The sequence below is a fragment of the Rhea pennata genome, chromosome 8 (assembly GCF_028389875.1).
Source record: "Rhea pennata isolate bPtePen1 chromosome 8, bPtePen1.pri, whole genome shotgun sequence".
Classification (NCBI taxonomy): Eukaryota; Metazoa; Chordata; class Aves; order Rheiformes; family Rheidae; genus Rhea; species Rhea pennata.
In genome coordinates this window covers 16445806-16466269 of record NC_084670.1, presented here as the reverse complement: position 1 = coordinate 16466269, position 20464 = coordinate 16445806, and the positions used below count along the sequence as shown (strand labels likewise).

Genomic DNA, 20464 nt, shown 5'->3' with positions numbered 1-20464 from the left:
GGGCTAAATAATTAATGGGAAACCATCATAGACTAGCACAAAACCTAAAGCCCTATGGTTGTGGAAAATGATTTTGTTATATGAGCATCTGACTGCTGTGATTCTACAGGTAATGGAGTGCTGAAAGTGAAGCTTACTGCTCTCACATATAAAACTCTTCCCCTGGGTGGCAGATGGGAGGGCTCTTCAGTAGACCTCAGGTTCTTCTGGCTTTAAAAACAGAATGCAAGAACTTTGCACAAACTGATTAATTTATTGACATATAAATTCTTAAGTAAGTATTTTATGGTAATCATTTATGTTCCTATGCTACAATAATATGAGATATTTGTGATAAAATTAAGAGGTTCTCTGAAGTACAAGAACACAACTACGAAATGCTGACTGAAAGCAAGACGACTATTACAAAACTCTCCTTCCTGTAGCAGTCAAAGATCATGAGTTGATTTTTTGCAGGGTAGGGTGGAAGAGGTCAGATTTTCCAGTAGACTTGCCTGCTCTAAATCAAAAACCAGCCTCGATTTGTGGTTTCTAGCTCATAGCCCATGTCAAAATTCTATATCCATACCTTGATTGATTTTTTTTTTCTTTTCTGTTTAAAAAGTAGCAGCAGCACTGGAGAATGCTGGTGCAGGTGAGGACAGAGAAAACTTCTGAAGGTGCATTGGTCTGTTTTTGTCCTGTCATGTTCTCACAACTGAGACAGGATGATGTTGTAGAACCGTAAGTTCTAAGTTTTCAGCCCCCGGGGAGCTCTAGCAGGATTCTGTGCATTTCTAAACGCATACAGGACAATCTAAGTTGTAGTGACAGAGTTATATCACACAAAACTGGAACTACTGTGGATTTCATTTATTTAAACTTGGCAGAATTTCCTAATCCTTTGCTTTAAGATTGCTCTTACACTTTTTAGTTTATCATCAGCAGCATAACTAAACTAGTAATACTGGTTGCTGTAACTAGTTGCCTACTTCAAGAAGCAGAACTGAAATGGCGGAAGCTGTTTTTTCATACATAGAAACAAGAACATGAAGAACTGCCTGTTGTTTTTGAATTCAATCTTGAATTGCGCAAATGTGCTTGTTGTTTTAATACTTTAATACTTAAAGCTTTTTGTTAAATCTTTTCTTTAAATTGCAAAAAGGGTGGCTTGGCTCAAAACATGGCAAGTTCCTCCTTTTGAGAGTTGCGTAACTTTCTTATCCTATTACTGATTTCCTATTATGTTTCACTTGCAGTAATAAACAAACCTCTGTCAGCTTTTTAGCTGACATTAACTTCTAGCATGTTATTGTTCTGCTTAATGTAATAATATTACATTGAACTGCAAGGAAGCAAAGAGGACGGCTGGAAAAAATGACTAGCAAGAAGAGGTTTCTGATTAGTCTTTCAGAGTAATGTTCTTAAAGTACATGTATGAACTTGAAGGAAAATAGTACACACTGCTGTAATTAAATTGGATCAAGATCATTACAGTTGTCCAAGAGAAAGCTTGCATCATCCACCAGTTATAGAATTGACCATTCTCCATGCAGCTTTCCTATAAAAGGAACAAAAACTGCTAGATAAGAAAGAAGACTATCTGGGATTTTGTTCATACTGCACAACACATTGATAATATACAAATAGGCATACTTGTAGTGACAGAAAAATATTAGTCAATCAATAGCTAAATAAAAATTACTGTTGTTGTAATCCTACAGAAAATATATTTTATTCAAGATTTAAGCATGTATGCCCCAAAATCAGAATAGGAGACTTTTGCTTATAGGAATACTTGCTTAGCAGGTATTTTGTTTACAAAAGACTATCAACATACTCATAAGATGATATTACAAAATTCATTAATTTGCACATTTAAAATAATTTGGTTTTGTTTTAGGCACCTTACTATGTTAAACTGCATGGTTACATAGCTGAGTAGTGTTACAATAAGAGTGAGATTTAAAAAGAAGGGAGTTGTAGTACCCAGTATCTTGGTATACAAATTTCACAACATTTACATATTTGATTTCTTTTTACAACAGAACTTTAAGAATATAAAAACAAATGGCTTTGAAATTCTGAGCTGCTACATACACTACAGAGCTTCAGCAGAGCTTACAGGTGCAAAGTTATGTCATCCCCTTAAATTCCTGATTTTCCAGACTGGAGAATGAAAGCTGAATGAATCTTCTTCTGTGTCAGCTCTGCTCTCAGTGCTCGTAAATCAGATGCTGCCTGTTTTCTCATCTACAGAAGAACCAGTAATTTTAGGAATTGCCATTTACAGATATTTTTAGAATTGACATGCATAGATGTTTAAGATTAAATCAAAGATAAAAAGATACAGTGTCTATATGCAGCCAGCCCGCATGAAATTTGATTTTTTTTTCCATGTCTAACTAGATAGCCTAGTTCTAGCACTGCTTTCTTCTGTATTTTGCCTTGGTGTTTTCAAGAGTGAAGCCTGGAATTCAGCCTTCTCTTCCCTCCTCCTTATACCCAGCTTTAGGAGCTCTGGTGAGTACAGCCACCCTAGACTAAGAAATGTGCGTGGTTATTCTCTGCCACTCAAGACAGATTTCATGAATTCTATTGCTAAGATAGCTAAACAGCAAGATAGCTGAAAAGCTGTCTAGTGTTAATACCCTACCACGCTCCACCTTCCTGAGGAATCCACAGGCAGACCCATGATGGAAGATGAAACACGTTGCGCTCAGGCTGGACCACCACTTCCATTTTGTTCCTTGTACTAGGATTTTTTTTTCCAACCATGATATGCTACTATGTTCTTTTACAGTTAAGCAGTTCTATGAGACTGTAAAGCTCAGCTTAGACAGTACCTTGAAATTTTAAGTGGTGCTTGAATGCAATGCATTTAAAATCATCTAATAACCTGATGTTAGGATGGCTTAAGTGATAAAGCAACAATGACAACCAATACCATAGAAATTCAAAATAAGAACTGTTCAGCTAATACTTATGTCTTCCAGTGTTTGTAGAGAATCAGCATTTTTATACAGAATAACATTTCCACTGTTTTGATTAAAAGGCTCGCTAGGATAAAAGGAGAGTACCTTAATTTCTATTACGAGTTTCATTTTTGTGTCATCCAGCTGCCTCCTCAGTTGATCAATATCGTGCTGTAGTGTAATAATCTGGATGACTGTATTATTCTGTGTGAAACAACAACATAAAAGCTTTAATATATTTCCACATTACTAGATAATATATCTCTTCAGTCAGAGGGTGTGAATTCCCCACTCAGAAATAATTCCCCTAAACTCTTTTTTTCCAAATTTTACCTCCTTCTAGTTTCTAATACATGCTTGGCAACCTTGTTTTGAGTACCTTAGTCTGTAAACACTTGCCTTTCCATAGAGGGCAGCTCTCTTCAACAATGAGTCCTTCAGCTAGGTGTGAAAAGTTCTTCCATTCCCTGTTGCTTTGGGAAGTTAAGATCCAGATCAGATCTCTTGAGTAATAGCACAGCATTTTGCCATTAGTTTTTATGGCTACTTCCCACATATAATAAAAAGTCACACTTCAGATAGTTCCCCCCCCCCCCTTTACAGGCTTACCATCACTCTATCCTATAGGCTGTGCATTTACTGATGGGACTGCTACATCATGTCAATGTCTAGTGCAGATAAACCCATCATTTCAGCAGTAGCTGTGGATGGTTCTAGTTTTGTTTGAGTGAGTTAACCTGTAAAACTAAAATTCTTATTTTCAGAATGGACATTCTGATACTCAGCCACTGTGAGTGAGTCACCCTTGGTCCCTCCAAGTCTGTAACTCTGAGGAACAGGTGCACATGTGGTAATTGTCTCTTGATGTTCCACGCCTTTAAAAATACTAAAGTGCCAGCTGAAGCAAATGATGTGATCAGGCTGCTCACACAAAGAGTCATTAGGTGGTAACTGTAGCTGTCTGTTAACTCCTGCAGTAAGCACTCCCCCCACCACCCCCAAGAGATTTAGCAGTCTGTGTCGGAGGGTCCAAGGGCCATCTCAACGCAGCTGTGTGACCTTGACTCAGAGGGCTGCAAATTACAGAGAACACCAGGGAGGGCAGTCAGCCTAGTCGGGGGCTGCTCAGGCATCACTGGATCCTGGATTGTTGGGTTGAATCATCACCATTACTGGTGCTGAAAGGGCCAGTGGAAGGTGCCAGCTCAGCAGCACCGTGGATCAGTTCCCTGGAGCCCAGAGGTTGTCCCTTCCCACTCTGACAGATGCCAGCCTCTCCAGCAGAGCCTCCTCCCGTGATGATCAAGGGTGGAGAGCAGACTAGTGCTTAATCTAACAGCTTGTTAAATCCTTGCTAGCGTCTGTGTGTGTTGGCCAATAAATAATTGCTTTATGCATTTAAGCTGTGCATAGCCTTGTATAGTCTCTTTATGCCTAGCTAAAGATGCCCCCCCAAAAACTAATACCCCCAAAAACCTGACTCCCCCCAATAAAGAGGCAATAACGTATCTGAACTCCCAACATAGCTAATAATATGTTGTATCAACCCTATTAATTCTTCCATAGTTTAGCTATTTATCTTAAGACAGTTCCAGTAATATGTATTTTAGATTGTATCCCAGCTTTTAGATGAAAGCATAAGACAGTACATATGCTTCTTACAGTTTATTTTTTCCTACTCTCGTTTCAGATTTGCTGGCAGACTTGCTTCTATGAAAGCATTTAGAAAAACTGGCAGATTTAAACTATTGGGAGGGGTATTTTCTCCATTTCTTTTATCTTTTTATTTATTCCTCTCTGAGCTTCCCATGATTTGACACCAACAATGTATTTCCATTAACATTCTCATAGTTGCACAACAGTTCAGGTACAACCACTCCAAATGCCTCTGGGATCTTCTTTTCTCCTCCAAACACAACTAGGATTCATTACCTCTGTACTTGAAATTGGGGGATAATGAGAACCACGTGGAACTGAAAAATTCATTAATCATACTGAACAACAAAGTTTTTGCCATCAGAGGCTATCATACAAACAAAAAGCAGGAAGACTCAACTTGTCAGACTCAAGCACTTCTTTAGTCTTATTAAGAACAGGATGCAGTAATTCTGTATTGGCCCCACCTCAGCTCACTGAAAGACATTTGGTTGTTAGAGCCAGTTTATACACTGGCTGATGATGAATTGGTTACTTGCATTTATATTAAAAAAAAAAACAGACTGTGTAAAAAAAATTAAATAACACGCACAAATACCTTGGAATTTGTTGTATTATTTGGTCGTTTTCGGGTATCTCTGGCTTCCAGCTGCAGAAGTAATTTCTGGTAGTAAAACTCTAAATCTTGTCGTAGTTTGTTTAAAATGTCCTCCAGTGAAATTGTAGCTTTCTTTGTTTCGAAGTACTTTTTTTTCCATTCCTCACGAACTACGTAGGAAAACCACAGTATTATTTAGTCTTGATCACCTTATCGTAGACAAGTAATAACCAACAGATCTTACAAGAGTCAGTTAGCCAATATGCCTATTAAAACATAGCAGTAGATTTCATTAATTAAAAGACTTTGCCAAAGTGACATTTGCTACAAATTGCAACAGAATTTTCTGAACAAGTAATCACCTAAACAAAAGGCTCTATCTGTCCTCTGAGACATGACAGCAGCTCCAGAACCTAAGTTCCCTTCAGCCTGGCAGTTCTGCATTTTTTTGGCTGAAAAAGAGCTCTAGACCTGGGAAGACAGGTATGCCCAACACCATCTGAAGTCCACAGCTTCACAGTAACAGAATTAGGAGCTTTATGTAGAATGAGCTTTGCAGGGCTACAGATTTTGAACAACTTAGTTTATGTAGAACTCTGAAGATTTATGGGAAACAGTTATTTACATTTAACTATGACTCCTTGGGCTACACTGTTAATATATTATCAGCAACTGGCACATCTGTACCCCCCATATTTGATGTGGCAGTCGCATGGCCAAGATACATCTGCCAGTCTGCACTGTGTCTTAAAAGCTTCTTTCTCTCAAGGCTTACCTTAGGAAAGCAGGAAACTACTACTCAGCTACTTACCAAAAGCATCCAGCTGTTGCAGGACTACAGAACATATAACTTAGAGTGACTGTCACTGTGACAATCATAGGAGGAAATTAAATATAGACTGTATTGCTGTTCCTACAGTATATGATGTGCCCGTCATACCTTATGAAGAAACATGTTTGTTTGTGAAAGCACTTTTATGAAACTCTTCAGGTCTGACTAAAATAATTGGGAGGTAGAGGCACTTCTGTAAGAACCTGCAAAAGCTGTTTGAATTCTTGTGAAATAATCTTTACCTCGCTGGATGACATAATTTAAGACAATGCATTTAGGAGTTATCTAAGCAGGGTAAATCAGCTTGTCTGCAGCACCATGCTACCACAAATTCTCTGCTTCTAGTACTCAAGCTTGCCTTTTTTTTAAAATGTGACTTCACCATGCTGCAGAGTACGATGTAGCCATGCCCTTAGAGAACAGCTGGAAGAAATGGCTTGTCCTTTCAATAAAGCTACAAACAATCTAGCTGAGACTCCCAGTGATTCAGCTGTACTTAAGTACAAAGACAGTGCTCTCAAAACATTGACGTACAACTGGAAGTGTAACTCCTTTCTGTATAACTGGAATGTGACTTAGGGAGGCAAGTTTAAGTGTTCACTTGAAAATTTTAACAACATTTGCAGAGGATTTCAATGAGATTCTACCCTTGTTAAAAATGCTGAATACCATTTGACAAGAGATATAAAAAGTATTATGCTGGTGGACTGAATGGAAGTCCTAATAGAACCTGAGTAAGCACCACGGTCAAAGGTGGTTTTAGAATAGGTGAATTGCCTTGGGCCTCAAACAATGAAGTCTGAAGTAGCTCTCTGGATACTCTATGTCTATATCTGACATAACTTCAATGCTTTATAAAAGTCAGGATTTTTTTTTTTTTTTTAGATTTAAAAGACTGCCACGAGGAAGTGGAAGCAGACATTTCTGCCTTGAATCTTTCTACCATACTGTTATACAAAGGAACCTTCTCAGAGCTTCTGCTTAGCCAACTGCTCTCTCTGTAATTAAGCTCACTGACAAAAAGACAAACATTTTCACATTGGTTTTCATGTCACTACTCAATCATTCCAAGTTCCAACAGAAATGACAAGTGTACCATGGTATCTCCTCAGCTTATTTTGTTCCAGTAGCCCTTTGGCTTTTTTGATCAGGTCTTCTCTAGTTCTTTCCATGCACCTTCTGTCTTTCTTCATCTGCTGCAGTTGTTCTGCCATCTTGTTTTCTAAAAACATAATTATATTTAGCAAGTGTTTGGATACTGTAAGGGGGAAAGATCAAATCAAGATTTTCATAATGCACCTTAAAAAAAAAAAAGAGAAATCCAGCATGCATCCAGCCATTCTTATGCACACGAACAAGTAAGTACCCCTTTAAATGCCTAGAATCACTAAAACTGCTGTTAGAACATTTTCAGCTATATATTGCATATGTTGGAAACTGCTGCCATAAGGCCAGAAAAAAAACCTCTAGAGGACTATTTCCTGCCTAAAATATTTTGTGACGTTAACTGTAGCAAAATGTTTCCTTAAACTCAGCTAGTATAGGCAGACTAACATATTTCAAGCTTTCCCTAGTCTGCAACAATGAGTCAATCACCTTCCCTCTCACTAAACATCCTTCTTCTGGATCATGGGTGACAATTCTTAGCCATACTAGTAGCAGTCATCTTAGCCACATTCTCACTTCAGCTGACAGTATTTTAGCCAGTTTTACTTATTACCTCCTATCCACAAGACCACAAGAGAGTTTTCAAACACTGGGAAACTCTGCCATGTTCTGTGAACAGCTATGTAATGATAACTGCTTGGAATTTTCCAACCACAAATTAACCTTTGTAACAAAATTGTGAACAAATGCATGTACATACATACAAGTTCTTCACTAAAATAAATATTTCTGTCTTCATTAACTAACTGTTCAGTTTTGATTTCGTTCAATCCCCTTTGATCTTCTGGATGCATGTACTTACTTTCTGCCTGACTTGCAGGAACTTGAGTTGGATTCACAGAAAGTGCCAGAAAAGGTGGGCTAGGAGGAGAGAGATAGTCTTTTGGACATGTAAGATGATTTTGGTTGTTCTCATCTGCCTAGAGAGTGAAAGGAAACAACAACAACATGATTTGTAATCCTAAATAGTTACATTGCATTCTGTGTTATTGATAGAGATGTTGACTACTAAATTCCAAACAGCTAGACCTCTGCAAACAAAATTGCAGAGGGAAACATGAGGGCAAAATCTGGCCCAAAGTAATTTACCATCCCCAAGGATTAAAGGAGAAAGAAAAAAACTTAGAAGAAAATACTTTTTTGAGATTCACATTGGCTTGTAGAGCTCACAGAAGAATATTTTACTTAGTAACTAATAAAAATCGATACAGAGTTAAACATAGTTAAATATGGATTTCCACACTGCCACATATCAGTTAAACAGAATGCCAGTATTTTATAACTAGAATGGGCTACTTCACACACACTTGAGAGAGATACTTTATTAAGTAAGTAAGTGGTGAATCTTTCAGTAGCCATGAACAATTACCAAATTCCAAGATTTTTTATAATCTCATATTGTGTAAGTTTCTTTTCACTGACAAATTAAGGCATTTATCTACAGCTAGCTTTTACACTCTACAGCAGTATATAAACTATACAGATACATGCATTAATACTTGCCATATCAAATTCTGTGATAAGGAAAGAATTCTTTTCAGAAACTATACTTTACAGAACTGGTATGAGGTTCCTTCTGAGCACAAACAATACCTTAAAAATATTTTTTCAATAACCAAAGCAAGGTGAAAATTGAAACAGTAATTAATTCCACAGGCAAATCCACAGATGAAAAACTTAGCAGTAGAACATATGCTTTTGGCAAAGGAAGTGATATTTTTATTAGACCAAATGGGAGTAGGCAAAATAGACAAGTTTGGCATCTCTGAAGAAAGGTCAGTGTCCCTGAAATCCCTCTTTGCTTAAAAGCTTCGCAGAACTATATGTGAAAATATTGAGAACTGTCCTTTCTTTTCAGACCTCTTTCAGAAAGGCAGCCTACAGGATGATTCCATCTGCTCTCTCTGTCTTCTCACCTTCAAAAAAATGTAGACTATCTCTAAATATTCCTGTGCATGTCCATAATCCCACAAGTTACTGACACCACCATGAAAGACTGGAAGTAACAGTCCTGAGAACTGATTGCTTAGCAAAGGCTAGACTACCCATTTCTAAAGTAAAATTTATAAAAGCAGATTTTCAGTTTCATTATTGTTTTCATAAGACTCTAACTTCTAACTACCAGACAAAAATCACTTCAGTACAAAAGCTCATGTGAGTTCTACCTATTCATTCCCTAATATCAGTGTTTAATGGTGTACATACGCTTGCATGTGGGTGCTTTGTATCTTCCTAAATTTGTTCCAATTATGCTGTCTTGTATATATTTTAAAGAATTGTAGAGGTCTTTTATTAGAAGTTTTGCTTGATTAAAGACTTGCTTTTAAGATTTATCCCACATGAATTTATAAAAATGTGGCTAATAAAACCAATATAACACTATGGTCAAACAACTAGAAGAAACATCCAGCTAACATTAGTAAGACTGGGATAATTACTCTATATCTACTTCCTATTAAATGATAGCCACTGCAATAACATCTTTCGAGGATTTCATTGTTTCATAAATAGTTTTTCATCAGCAAATCTGCAAAGTAGCAGAGTGTGAATTAAATTTTCTGAATTATTCTCAAGCCTATATTTGAATATTTCATTTTCTAAGGAGTTAGCTGTCTTATAAAATTAGACTATTTCTCTATGGAGGATTATGTTTATTGCTTCACACTACTAATACATGTTAGCTGGGAAAACGTACCTGATTATCCTGTTTTTCACCACGATCAGCTACAGACCTGACAACTCTGTACTGTTGCAAGCTAAAGATAAAACAAAGAAGCAAGTGAAAAATTATGTAATTAAATGCTTTTCTTTTGTATTTTCTTTTATTAGAAGATTTTAAATAAGTTTCTAGTCACAAATTATCCATTCTTTTATCAGAATCATTAATTACTAACCTTTGGTTACTATGTATATGATGTTCTATGGTTTGGTCTTCCCACATTTTAGGGATTCCAGAATCCCGTGTTCTATTCCTTCTTAGATTGGTATCTTCTTGATGGTTGTTATTTTCCATGTTGGTGACTAGCAATTTGGGGTTTAGTTCTGTGACAAGAAAATGATCAAAATGTTCAATTTTATTTTAAAAGACAAGCTTTTTTGAGTGCCAATGCCTTGACTTTCCAACCTGTCTTAGAAATTCAGTGAATCAATTCAATAAACTTTTCTCTGTGGTACAGCAATGTTGTATGAATAACAGAGGAAAGAAATAAAGGTGAAAAATGGCCTTCTGGTTTTGAGAATTTTATATAAAAGTAATTCTAGTAACTAGTACAGGGAATGATAACACAAATAAGGAAACCACTTAATTATTTCACCTTTCTTAAATTAATTTTGTATCTAACACTTCCTACCTTTAAATGACTGAAGATTCCCTATAAACTGGAGACAGCAAAGAAAGTGACAGCAAAATGTTTTGCATTTAATATGTTAACGAATAAATGTTATCTGCTTAAAAATATCTACAAAATAAAGACATATTTCAAAAGAAAGTTGCTGAATGACTTTACCTGTATCTGGCAAAATCCTACAGCCTTCATCATTCAAAACTACATTTCAGAAAACTTGTTTTATCTTTATTATAATATTTATATTATTATATTAGTAACACTTATCAATCATATATGTATACACACACATAAATGCACATGTGCACACGTGTTTGTGTATATTTACCTAACTCATATTTCAGTTAATATGGTGATAGAAAGACAGAGCTATTTTTGACAGATTATGACTGAAAACTGAAATTACTGAAAAGTCATACGAGAAAACCTTGTCTAACACACTCTTCATACAACTCTCAAAATTACAATACTGAAATTTTGTTTTCTAATTCAAAGTGCTGGATACCCAGAGGATTGTTTTAATTAAGCTCTACAAGGTGCCAATACCTATGAAATTTGAATATTGCTTCATTCAATAACTGCGCATTAGAAATTTATAATAGAAAAGGGCCACCTTTGTACATTAGCAGTAAAATTCTATTCTATTTAAATATTGAGACTTGTCTCTTAAAACTATTTCTTCAAAAACAACGTAGGCTGCAATTTTAATGCTAATATCAAAACAGTGGTCATTCAAATCCAATTTAAATATTTCCACAATTTCTTTCTTCACCATTACTAAAAATTTAGGAATAATTAGAATACTAGGTAAGTGTTCAGAGACTTAACGGCCTTTAGTATCCATAAGACATCCCAATTTAAAGGAAGTAGTAGCTCATAGATCCCTTAAAAAAAAACATTTCTGGTTTTGGCATAAAACTGCTGGCCTAGCTATTTCATCTGTGCTTCACACAGACATCTCTCCACGCTTTTGTACTATTTTCCACTGCAGTTGAGTCAAAGAGTCCTCTCACCTCAGTCTTAAGAATCACACTGTTCAATAGAATAAAAATAGATCAATGTTATATCAGAGAGAGAGGAGAAAACACTTTTCCTCTAGCAGTAATGTAGCTAAGGGTAAAATGGCAATGAAAGTAAGTGAGTAAATTGCTTTCCCTGATATATTGATAACACGATTTATTAATTTTTAACTCGTCTTGAATTATAATTATGGGATCATCTTCCTAGCTTTACAAATAACAAGTGGCAGCTTAGTAATTTGTTTTCATACAAAAAAGATTAGACAAACGCATCAATTATATTAAAGTGCTTCCTAAATCAGTAGCTAGTGATAAAGAATGGCTAATCAAAAGTAAAAACTATAGCTCTTCGAAAGATACTTTTCTAATAAAAAATTAGAATAATGTTCTGATAGCAATTTTCCAAATTATGCTATGACTAAAGATTCTTTGTAATCTTACATTTGCTGTGCCTACTTCCTAAAAAGCATGCTTTCAGAAAAAGATAACAAGGAACAGTACCCTTTTGATATTTAATGTAATTTGTAGGGGTTGGGTTATTCCGGCCTTGTTCATCACTGTGATTTACATGAAGAGTAAGAGCAGTTCCTTTGGCTTTGTCATTCCATTCAGGAGCATTATGCTCTTTTTGATCCTGTCTAGGATGGTTTTGCTGAGGGTTCTGTAATAACATACAGTTCTTCTGAGATTCCCCATCTGCAGTATTTGAATTACTTGGCACAAAGAGAGCTCCACTGGATCCATTTTGAGCTGCACAATAATTGACATTGAGAAAGAGAAATATTATTTTATTGCAGATGTTAACCATAGCAGCTATTCTTCTCCTCTTCTCCTTCACTACATTGGATAAACTTACCTTTCTCTCTAAACTGAACTGGTTTTTCTTGAATTCTGCTGTTCTGGCCTTGCTCATGATTTGCGTGAAAAACCAGAACAGACTGTTTCTCAGCCCATTCCACAGAACTGTGCACTTCCTGATTTTCTAGCAGATGACTGCTTTGTCTGCTTTCTAAAAATTGTTTACTTTTCTCATTTTTTGCCCGGGGATGACTGGATAATCTTGATCCATGACTAAACCTATTAGCTTCTGCATTAAAGTGATGTCTTTCTTGATGTGATGATGATAATGGATAAACATCTTCAAAGTATTCCACTCCAGGTAATAAATATAATTCAGGATAAAGTGCCTAAAATAAGCAGTATGTTAATCAGACATAAAAGAAGCAATATGTGTAGTGTAAGAAGTTTTTGAAAACGATAGTTTAAAAGCCATATAATACATACATAAGGAGGAGCAAATGACTTCAGTTCTAGTTCTGCTTCTTGCTTTGCTTTCACCTTGGAAGATGAAGAATGAAAGTGTAACCAATAAAATACGTTTTTAACAGTAATGTTGAATATTACTATTTATATATTCCATCATCATCTTTACATGTTACATTTTTCTTAATCAATATTGTCTTCTGGAATGACCTGATGGGGGAGAAACAACACAGAATACTATTTTGTTTTCTGACATGGCACTGAAACATTTTGTCTAGTTTTCAAACTCTAAATCATATCCACAAGAGTACCTGGAAATCTGAATAAACATTTTTATCTTTTGCACTTTCGTTCAAAGGACTTGATTCAAATATCAAAGCAAAACAAAGTATTCGACTGTTTTCACCAGAAGTTGCTTCAAGTTGAATCTGAATAGAAGTGACAAGTTTGTATGCTCTATTCACCTTATACAATGTTGCAAAATATTTGATGTATATAAAAAAAAAAAATTACAACTCTCCTGAACACTTCTATATGTTTCTTGAATGTATTGTTTATCTTAATTTCCATTGTGTGATACAATTTCTGATTTCAACATAGTTCTCCTAAAAAACAAAATTTATGATAATCAATGTATGTACTCCAGTAGAGAAAAATAAATCTGAGCTTACATTTAAATAACGAAATAATTAAATTGAACTTAGTTTGGGGCCATGTTCTGTTCTCAGTTATGGCCAGGCAATGCCATTGATTCACTGTTACATTCATACACTATATGAAAGAAAATGAAGAGAAAACGAGCAAGTTTTTGGTTTATTTTTTCATTTAAAGGCCCTAACTCTGCAAGTAGGCTACAGCTTTTAGTATTGCTTACATTGTTACTATTGTGAAACAGAAGGCTGGGGGGTGTGTGGGGGGGGGAAAACACAACAAATATTTGATCATGGAGATATAATTGCATGAGGTTACCATGCCCCTAAACAACAAATAAACCACTTTGTTGGTTTACTGCTTTACCCTTCCTTACAAAGTTAAATACCAAGCAATAGAAAATCCCCCAAATTAAAACTCTAATTTGTTGCTAAAAGTCTTCATTTGTTTCTACTAATATCTTTAATTCCCTGATTAATACAGAAAAATTTTATTATATTCCTGACATTCTCAACAAAGCTGCAAAATTTCTCCATTTACATCAACTATCAGTGGGGGCATAAATATACAATCTTACTTAATACCACCCAGTTAAAAACACTTGAATTATTTGAAAACATTTATATTTTTCTAGATTTATATTCTGTCACAGTCTTTCAGTTTGTCTTCATGTATTTCTAATGGCACATTATTAATAATTATTCTAGTCTTCTACAGGGGTAATGTTCCCGATGACAACAAATGAGATAAAGATCAGCACCAAATATACAGCTTGTAATTAATTCCCAACCTGTGAGAAGTGAATCAGAAGTGAAAAAAATGTTCTGTACTTACACAAAGATTTAAGTGACGTATTATATAATAAACATTTAGACTGATTTTCAATTTTATTTAATCTTTGGCTTATAACTAGCTATGCATAGAATCAATGTGAGGAACAGTTAACATTTAGATAGCCAGCTTTTTGATGGCCTAAATCTCAGCCTGTATTACTGGACTAAATAGAAATGTACAGACAGAGGAGTGTCCCACCACAGACTGATCTTAGAGGCCACTGTGAAGATCATAGCAGGAACCTTTAGAGGAATTCTGACATATTCAATTTTCACTGAAAACTCTTCAAGTACCATATTCCTGACCATGTACTGCTAATAATGACCACAGTGGAGAATTTCTTGTTTACAACTAAATTTGCCATATTTAATCAACAATCAATCTACTGATTTATCAAAACTAGTATCTTCCACTGGATGGCAAAAAAATTATGTCTGATGCTTTAAAAGATGTTTCTAATATACCTGGCCAGCGCTGCCTGTATTTGGGGTAGTAGTTCTGATAAGAGCTTATGCTCCAACACGTGTAAGAACAAATGCTAGCAGTGCTCCCAATGTTATCTCTGTTTTTTAAATACTATTCCTGATAGTGTCTAATCTGCAAGAACTAAATCATTTGTTTACATTAAAAAGCAGAATAGCACTAGAAGGAGGAAAAAAGTATTAACTTACCACTGCTAGTTTTTTCCCAATGCATTTTAAAAATATAAATTTATCTGCAACTGCAGCTCCACCCAGGTACTCTCCAAGCTTCTCCCGCAGCACTCTTAGTGTGATGTGAGGAGACACCCTAGAATGTTGTTATTCATTAATACGTCTGTAAGATCAAATAACGATGGCTAGTTAGTAAGAGAGGGAAGGTAATGCTACATACACATTGGCTTGCATGAAGAGAATGACCAAAAATGGGAATCATGTTCCTGGAATTGAATCTAATTACATACAGTCTGGGTGTGGTAGAGTCAGGATATTACATCAAATTATGGTAGTCTGTATTACAAAGACTGTCCTAATATTAGCTGACAATATTCATGTTTTAGGAACCCATACAAAAAGAGAATATTGAAAGACCAGAACCTTGAAAAAGACCCCCTTTATAATGCTTTTGCTCATCTGCACATGAATAACAAAAATAATGAAAACTGAAGTAAAGCAGTTTGCCAGGTGGCAAAATTAAAGAGGGCTAGTCAAAGACTGCAGAACATACTCTTTCAGGCACTACGCACTAGAAGAGACTTCGTGACTGTCCACTTTAAATGCCAAACACATCCCTCTGATTTTATCTTCTCCAACATAAATTCACAACAGGGTGTGTGCATGTATGTACACATGCAAATGTATTTTAAATCAAAACCAAACACTTCAGTGCAAACCTTTCTACTATAGCTACAGGATGAGAGAGAGACGATGCAAATACAAATTACATCATTTAATGTACTACTGGAAACCCTGCAAATATTGAAGTATGAGCTCAGTATGGAAACAACCACAGAATGAAAAGCATCTCCACAGAATAAATCAAAATGTGCAAGAAGAATGCACAAGTTCTTCAGTAGAACATAAGCACTTTTGATTACTTCTATGCTACAACATAAAATAAACCAGGAAGCAAATTCAGGCAGCCTAGGACTTTTCATTATCCATGCTGCTTAACTGTTAGTACACTGTCTAGCATGGTTTCGGCCCAGGTCAGCTATTACTCTTCAAGCAATACATAGACATAGTCTGGGGGATAGCACATCATTCTCAGTACAGACAAGAATGCAACAGGTTCAGCTTCTTCCGCTTGGACAGGCCTTCAGTATTACCCAGCAGGGTTTGTACTTTCAAACAGTCCTATATGCCTTCATTTCACAGCCAAGGTGTGCAAAAAATACTCTCAGTTTCAGCCTATAAAAGTTTTACCCAGTACTTCAGTGGGCTACAATGCTACCTTTACATTATTTGAAACACCTTGGACTTAAGAGGACTCTCCTCAAGATCATAATTCTGCCCCGGAGCACAGGACACGACAAAGGAGATCTAAGGTCAAGTATTCTGCACACTGGACACATGTAGGCCTCACTGCTTGGTCCTATACACTTAGTACCATACATTTAGCCTCTGTTTACTGCTTCCACTTCCTCTTTTTTTTGCCCATATCTGCTGCAGATATTAGCCCTAATTTATTCATATATTTCAAATGTATAAAGAAATATGTGAAGGAGGGATATATAATTCAATATGCATCCTTCCACGTCCCGATATGAGAAGACAGATGATCTATAATTCAAACATCTCTCATTCACCATCATTTTTTCAAGTTCAGAGAAGATATGCCCCTTGAACTGTCCAGTGAAACCCAATAAATGCAAGCTCTTTCACAGGGAATTTTAGAACCGAATATCCTTCACTGATAACATCCTCACAATCCAGCATGGAAATCTAATAACTATATGAACAGCAGGGAATACATCAGATTTAAGGAACTATGATGTATCATAGGAGAAAATTACTTAGGTTATACAGCTCCTGAAACGTACAGCAGAAATGTATCTGAAAGTAGTCAGCTTGCCAGTGCAGCTGCTAAGAACTAGGTATAATGCTCTTCCCTTTTGTTGCCACTGGCTAACAGAAGAATAGTCATATCCGCATCACTTGCTTCAGGGTGTTCCTCTAAAAGTAATGCTAACCATAGTTCACTGCAGCAACCTCATCTAAAAATGACAGAACTATCAGTTCTGTGGTAAGGAATAAGAAATAAATAAAAAGATCACAGAGCCTGAGAAATCAAGTTCATGGGAGTGAGTACTTCGGGCCATTGATGATTACACACTTAATATTTTCCTCTGATTTTATCATTAATGGAAGTGGCCTATACTGAGACCTAGGAATCCTTTGTTCAGCTGATTCACAGAACAATAGGCTCATAAAGCTCATCACTGGACAGTGCTATCAACAATGATCAAACACTGTTAGTATCTGCAAGATTGTAATTCCCTCCCCTAGATTATAATAAGAAAATATTAAAAAAAAATTTTAAGACAGTGATATACCAGCATTGTGCTAGTTATTGCTAATACTAGTTTACTGCAGCATTGCATAGCACACTAGAGAATTATTATTTAGCAAGTCCTCCCAAAGGGCTATCTGAGAGCATACATAGCATATGCAGTTGCAGGCAACTGTTCAAAAATATTACTGAAGAAGAAAGAAGCTATACACTTGTGGCTGCATGGGCTGTAATGCTTCCCTCTTAGAAATATGAGTTAAGTTCTTTCTTCAGACTTCAAAACTTCATATACCTATTCCTGGAAAGTTACTGGCTCTTCTGAGATAGTGAGTCTTTTCCATCTCTCCTCTTGAAGCTGGCCCACTGCAGAAATGAATTCAAGATTCTGATAATCAGGCTCCAGAAAAGAAAAAGAACATAAGACTGTGATTTTACAAGGTAAATTATTCTTCAGCAATCCCATTTCAGTGGTCTAGACCATGGGCTGCAATGGGGCTAAGCCTGAAGTGGTTCAGATAGGCGTAATGCTAGTCATGGGTGCCACTTACCCTGCTGGAAATGATCAGAGAACAAGTCTCTTCTGACAGATGTAATTTTATCTGTAGAGCAATGTTGGTAGTAAATGACTGAAGGACAGTGTAGAGGAACTCCTATGCATGTGAAGTCAAAAGTTTTATAGGTGCTGTCAGATTCTTGCCTGAGATGAAACTCACCTTATAAATCCAGCTGAGATGAATTTATTAGAAAGAGCTGCAGAAACTGTATTCAGCTTGAAGTTCCACACTTCTTCCGGGACATAAAAAACATGAAGTTCCACCAACTAAATCAAGTAAGAAGATTTGTAACTGTAGATATATTATTAAATACTTTTCCTTTGTGCTTTGTTTTCCGTAGTTGGACTTTCAATTTATGGAGGCAGGAATTGTTTCTTTGCTGTTAGTACGTAGACTAGAATCTGCAATGATGTTCTAGATGAAAGCCATGACCAGAACAAATTTTGATCGAATTCCAGCTAATAATAGGCTCAACATCAAAATAATTCACATTAGAACAAGCTCAACAATGAGAGAAAAGACAGTCTATGCTCCTGTTGCATGTCACTGTGACGTCAATGGATAGAGATTACCAAAAATAGTCGATCCTTTGAAGTGTATGTCATGGATACTTGAATACTTCAGCTAAAATTTCAACTTTGTTCAACTCACAAAAACTGCAAGGCCCTGTAAGCCTGATTCAAATGCAGTACAAAGCCCCATAATGAGACCTTGCTAGTTAAAAAAAAAAAATAATAATTCTTCTCACAATTGTTAACAATATTAGCCATTCTGGAAGCACAGAAGTGCTCTTGGTAATGTCTGTGACAAAAGTAACTCAGCTGGCTCTGAGAAAGTTTACTTAGATTGTGCCCAAACCTGTGATAGTCATTGGACAACTAATAGCTGAGTCTTGATATTTTAGTGAAACTAAAATTGTATTAGCAAGGATGACAAATTTCTGAAAAGGTTTCCATGTAATCAGAAGTTATGCAAAAAGCTATATTAAATATTTCTGCAGCTGTTGAATTATGAAATATAAACAGGAAAAGAATGATTTTTATGTTTACTATGTTAAAAGAAATTTTTTTCTCTCAAGTCTTCTAGAAATGTTGCGAAGTGGCTTATTTTGGGTTTCTTTTTTAATTTAGAAAAACAAAAAAAATTATAGAAAAAGTATAAGAACTCTCACCTGTGATGTTGGAGGTCTCATTCGACCGAACAACATATTGATCCCCGTACTTGACCACAGTGAATGCCAGACGGGCCTTTTACTTTTCTTTTTGATCTATGCATTCTTTAAGAACGAGTTCCATAATAAATCTGTTATGGGAGAGGTTATTCCATTAATTTCCTTTATTTTCATTTACTTTTACTTGATCACAGAGAATGCCAGACAGGCCTTTTACTTTTCTTTTTGATCTATGCATTCTTTAAGAACGAGTTCCATAATAAATCTGTTATGGGAGAGGTTATTCCATTAATTTCCTTTATTTTCATTTACTTTTCTTCTTTTCTGCTTACAAGAATAAAAAAAAAAAAGCTGTTTCTGGACTGAGGCCAAAAGCTTCTAGCTAACTGTAGACAAATGGGCTCACCACACCTCCTACAGAAGCGAGGATCACCTAAGTAACTCGGTGAATAACATGATCACAGCCATGCAGCTCTGCTGGGATCTACCCTGCAGTACTTCCTCTAATGTTATCTGTCCTCTTCTAAAAATACTTGAGCTGTGTATAATTTTCTATACAACTGCATCACGTATCTAAAGGCACAAAACAGGATTCTTTCAAGTCTAGACTTATCTTTAATAACAGGACAATTGCCGTGAACCGAAGCCAAGTCACACATATACCTCACATTTCACATTACACTGGCTGAGTACGGTATTCCAAAGAAGCTTCACTCTATCAGGCAACGACGTTGGAAAAAATCCTTTTGTAAGCTACCCTGGCCCAACCTTAGCGTTTTTAGGGTTTTTCTTAGCACTCTCATTTGAAGGCTGTTCCAGGACTCACTATTCTATCACTTACAAACCTGCAGAGTTTCAGCCTAGCTAGATGTCCTCCACAGGCATAAACCCACCCGCGGCGCATGTGCCAGCGCTGTCCTTTCACACAAGCCGCTCTTCTTCCCTGGGTTTATCGCACTTGCATTTGGAGAGCGTCGTGCCTCCTCTCCCCTTTCATTTGGCTACTTTAAACATGCCATGAGCTCTGTTAAACAAGCTCTCTACTCTCCTTACCATCTTAACCGCTTCCTTGCACCCCTTCCTGTTCTAATTCAGATTTTCTTGAACATGAGTGAGCAGCCCTGCAAGAAGAGGTCTCGCCCCAGCTATGTACAGCAGAATTAAGATTTCTTCACGTTCATAGGAGAAAAATCTACTTAAAAGAGTCTATGCCGTGGCTATAGTGCCCCTCGGTTAGCAGCATCCAAACACATTCCAGGCTGTAGAGGAGATTCTTCATCTACGTTCTTGGATACTTTCTGCAACAAATATTAACCACCTTCTAAGCTGCAGTCAAGTAAGGTTAATAATTTCATCCACTGTATCTCAAAATAACCTTCTAACCCGCAACTCAGCTCAGAATATCAAAAAGATTTGCTAGCTTGAGCTGA

The 20464-nt window shown here is 36.3% G+C and overlaps 1 protein-coding gene and 1 long non-coding RNA gene across 4 annotated transcripts; one reads left to right on the top strand and one right to left on the bottom strand.

Annotated features, from left to right (window-relative positions):
- Positions 1-246: 246 nt before the first annotated feature.
- On the bottom strand, positions 247-19160 carry SPATA1 (spermatogenesis associated 1). Of its 3 annotated transcripts, XM_062581205.1 has the most exons (14): positions 19035-19160; positions 18023-18129; positions 14990-15107; positions 12855-12908; positions 12427-12757; positions 12072-12320; positions 10102-10249; positions 9903-9963; positions 8010-8127; positions 7137-7262; positions 5209-5378; positions 3060-3158; positions 2105-2232; positions 247-1540 (listed from the first exon to the last, which is right to left on the bottom strand). In XM_062581205.1, the coding sequence occupies exons 1-13, from the start codon at positions 19068-19070 to the stop codon at positions 2128-2130; spliced, it is 1722 nt and encodes a 573-aa protein (XP_062437189.1). In that variant the 5' UTR covers positions 19071-19160; the 3' UTR covers positions 247-1540; positions 2105-2127. The 3 variants fall into 3 exon arrangements, with proteins under 3 accessions (XP_062437189.1, XP_062437188.1, XP_062437190.1); XM_062581204.1 differs by having other exon boundaries at positions 247-2232; XM_062581206.1 differs by lacking the exons at positions 247-1540; positions 2105-2232; positions 3060-3158 and adding an exon at positions 3354-3427.
- On the top strand, positions 2391-5204 carry LOC134143275 (uncharacterized). The gene is made up of 3 exons (XR_009959075.1): positions 2391-2502; positions 3719-3793; positions 4645-5204. It is a non-coding gene; the product is annotated as an uncharacterized LOC134143275 (long non-coding RNA).
- Positions 19161-20464: the final 1304 nt, after the last annotated feature.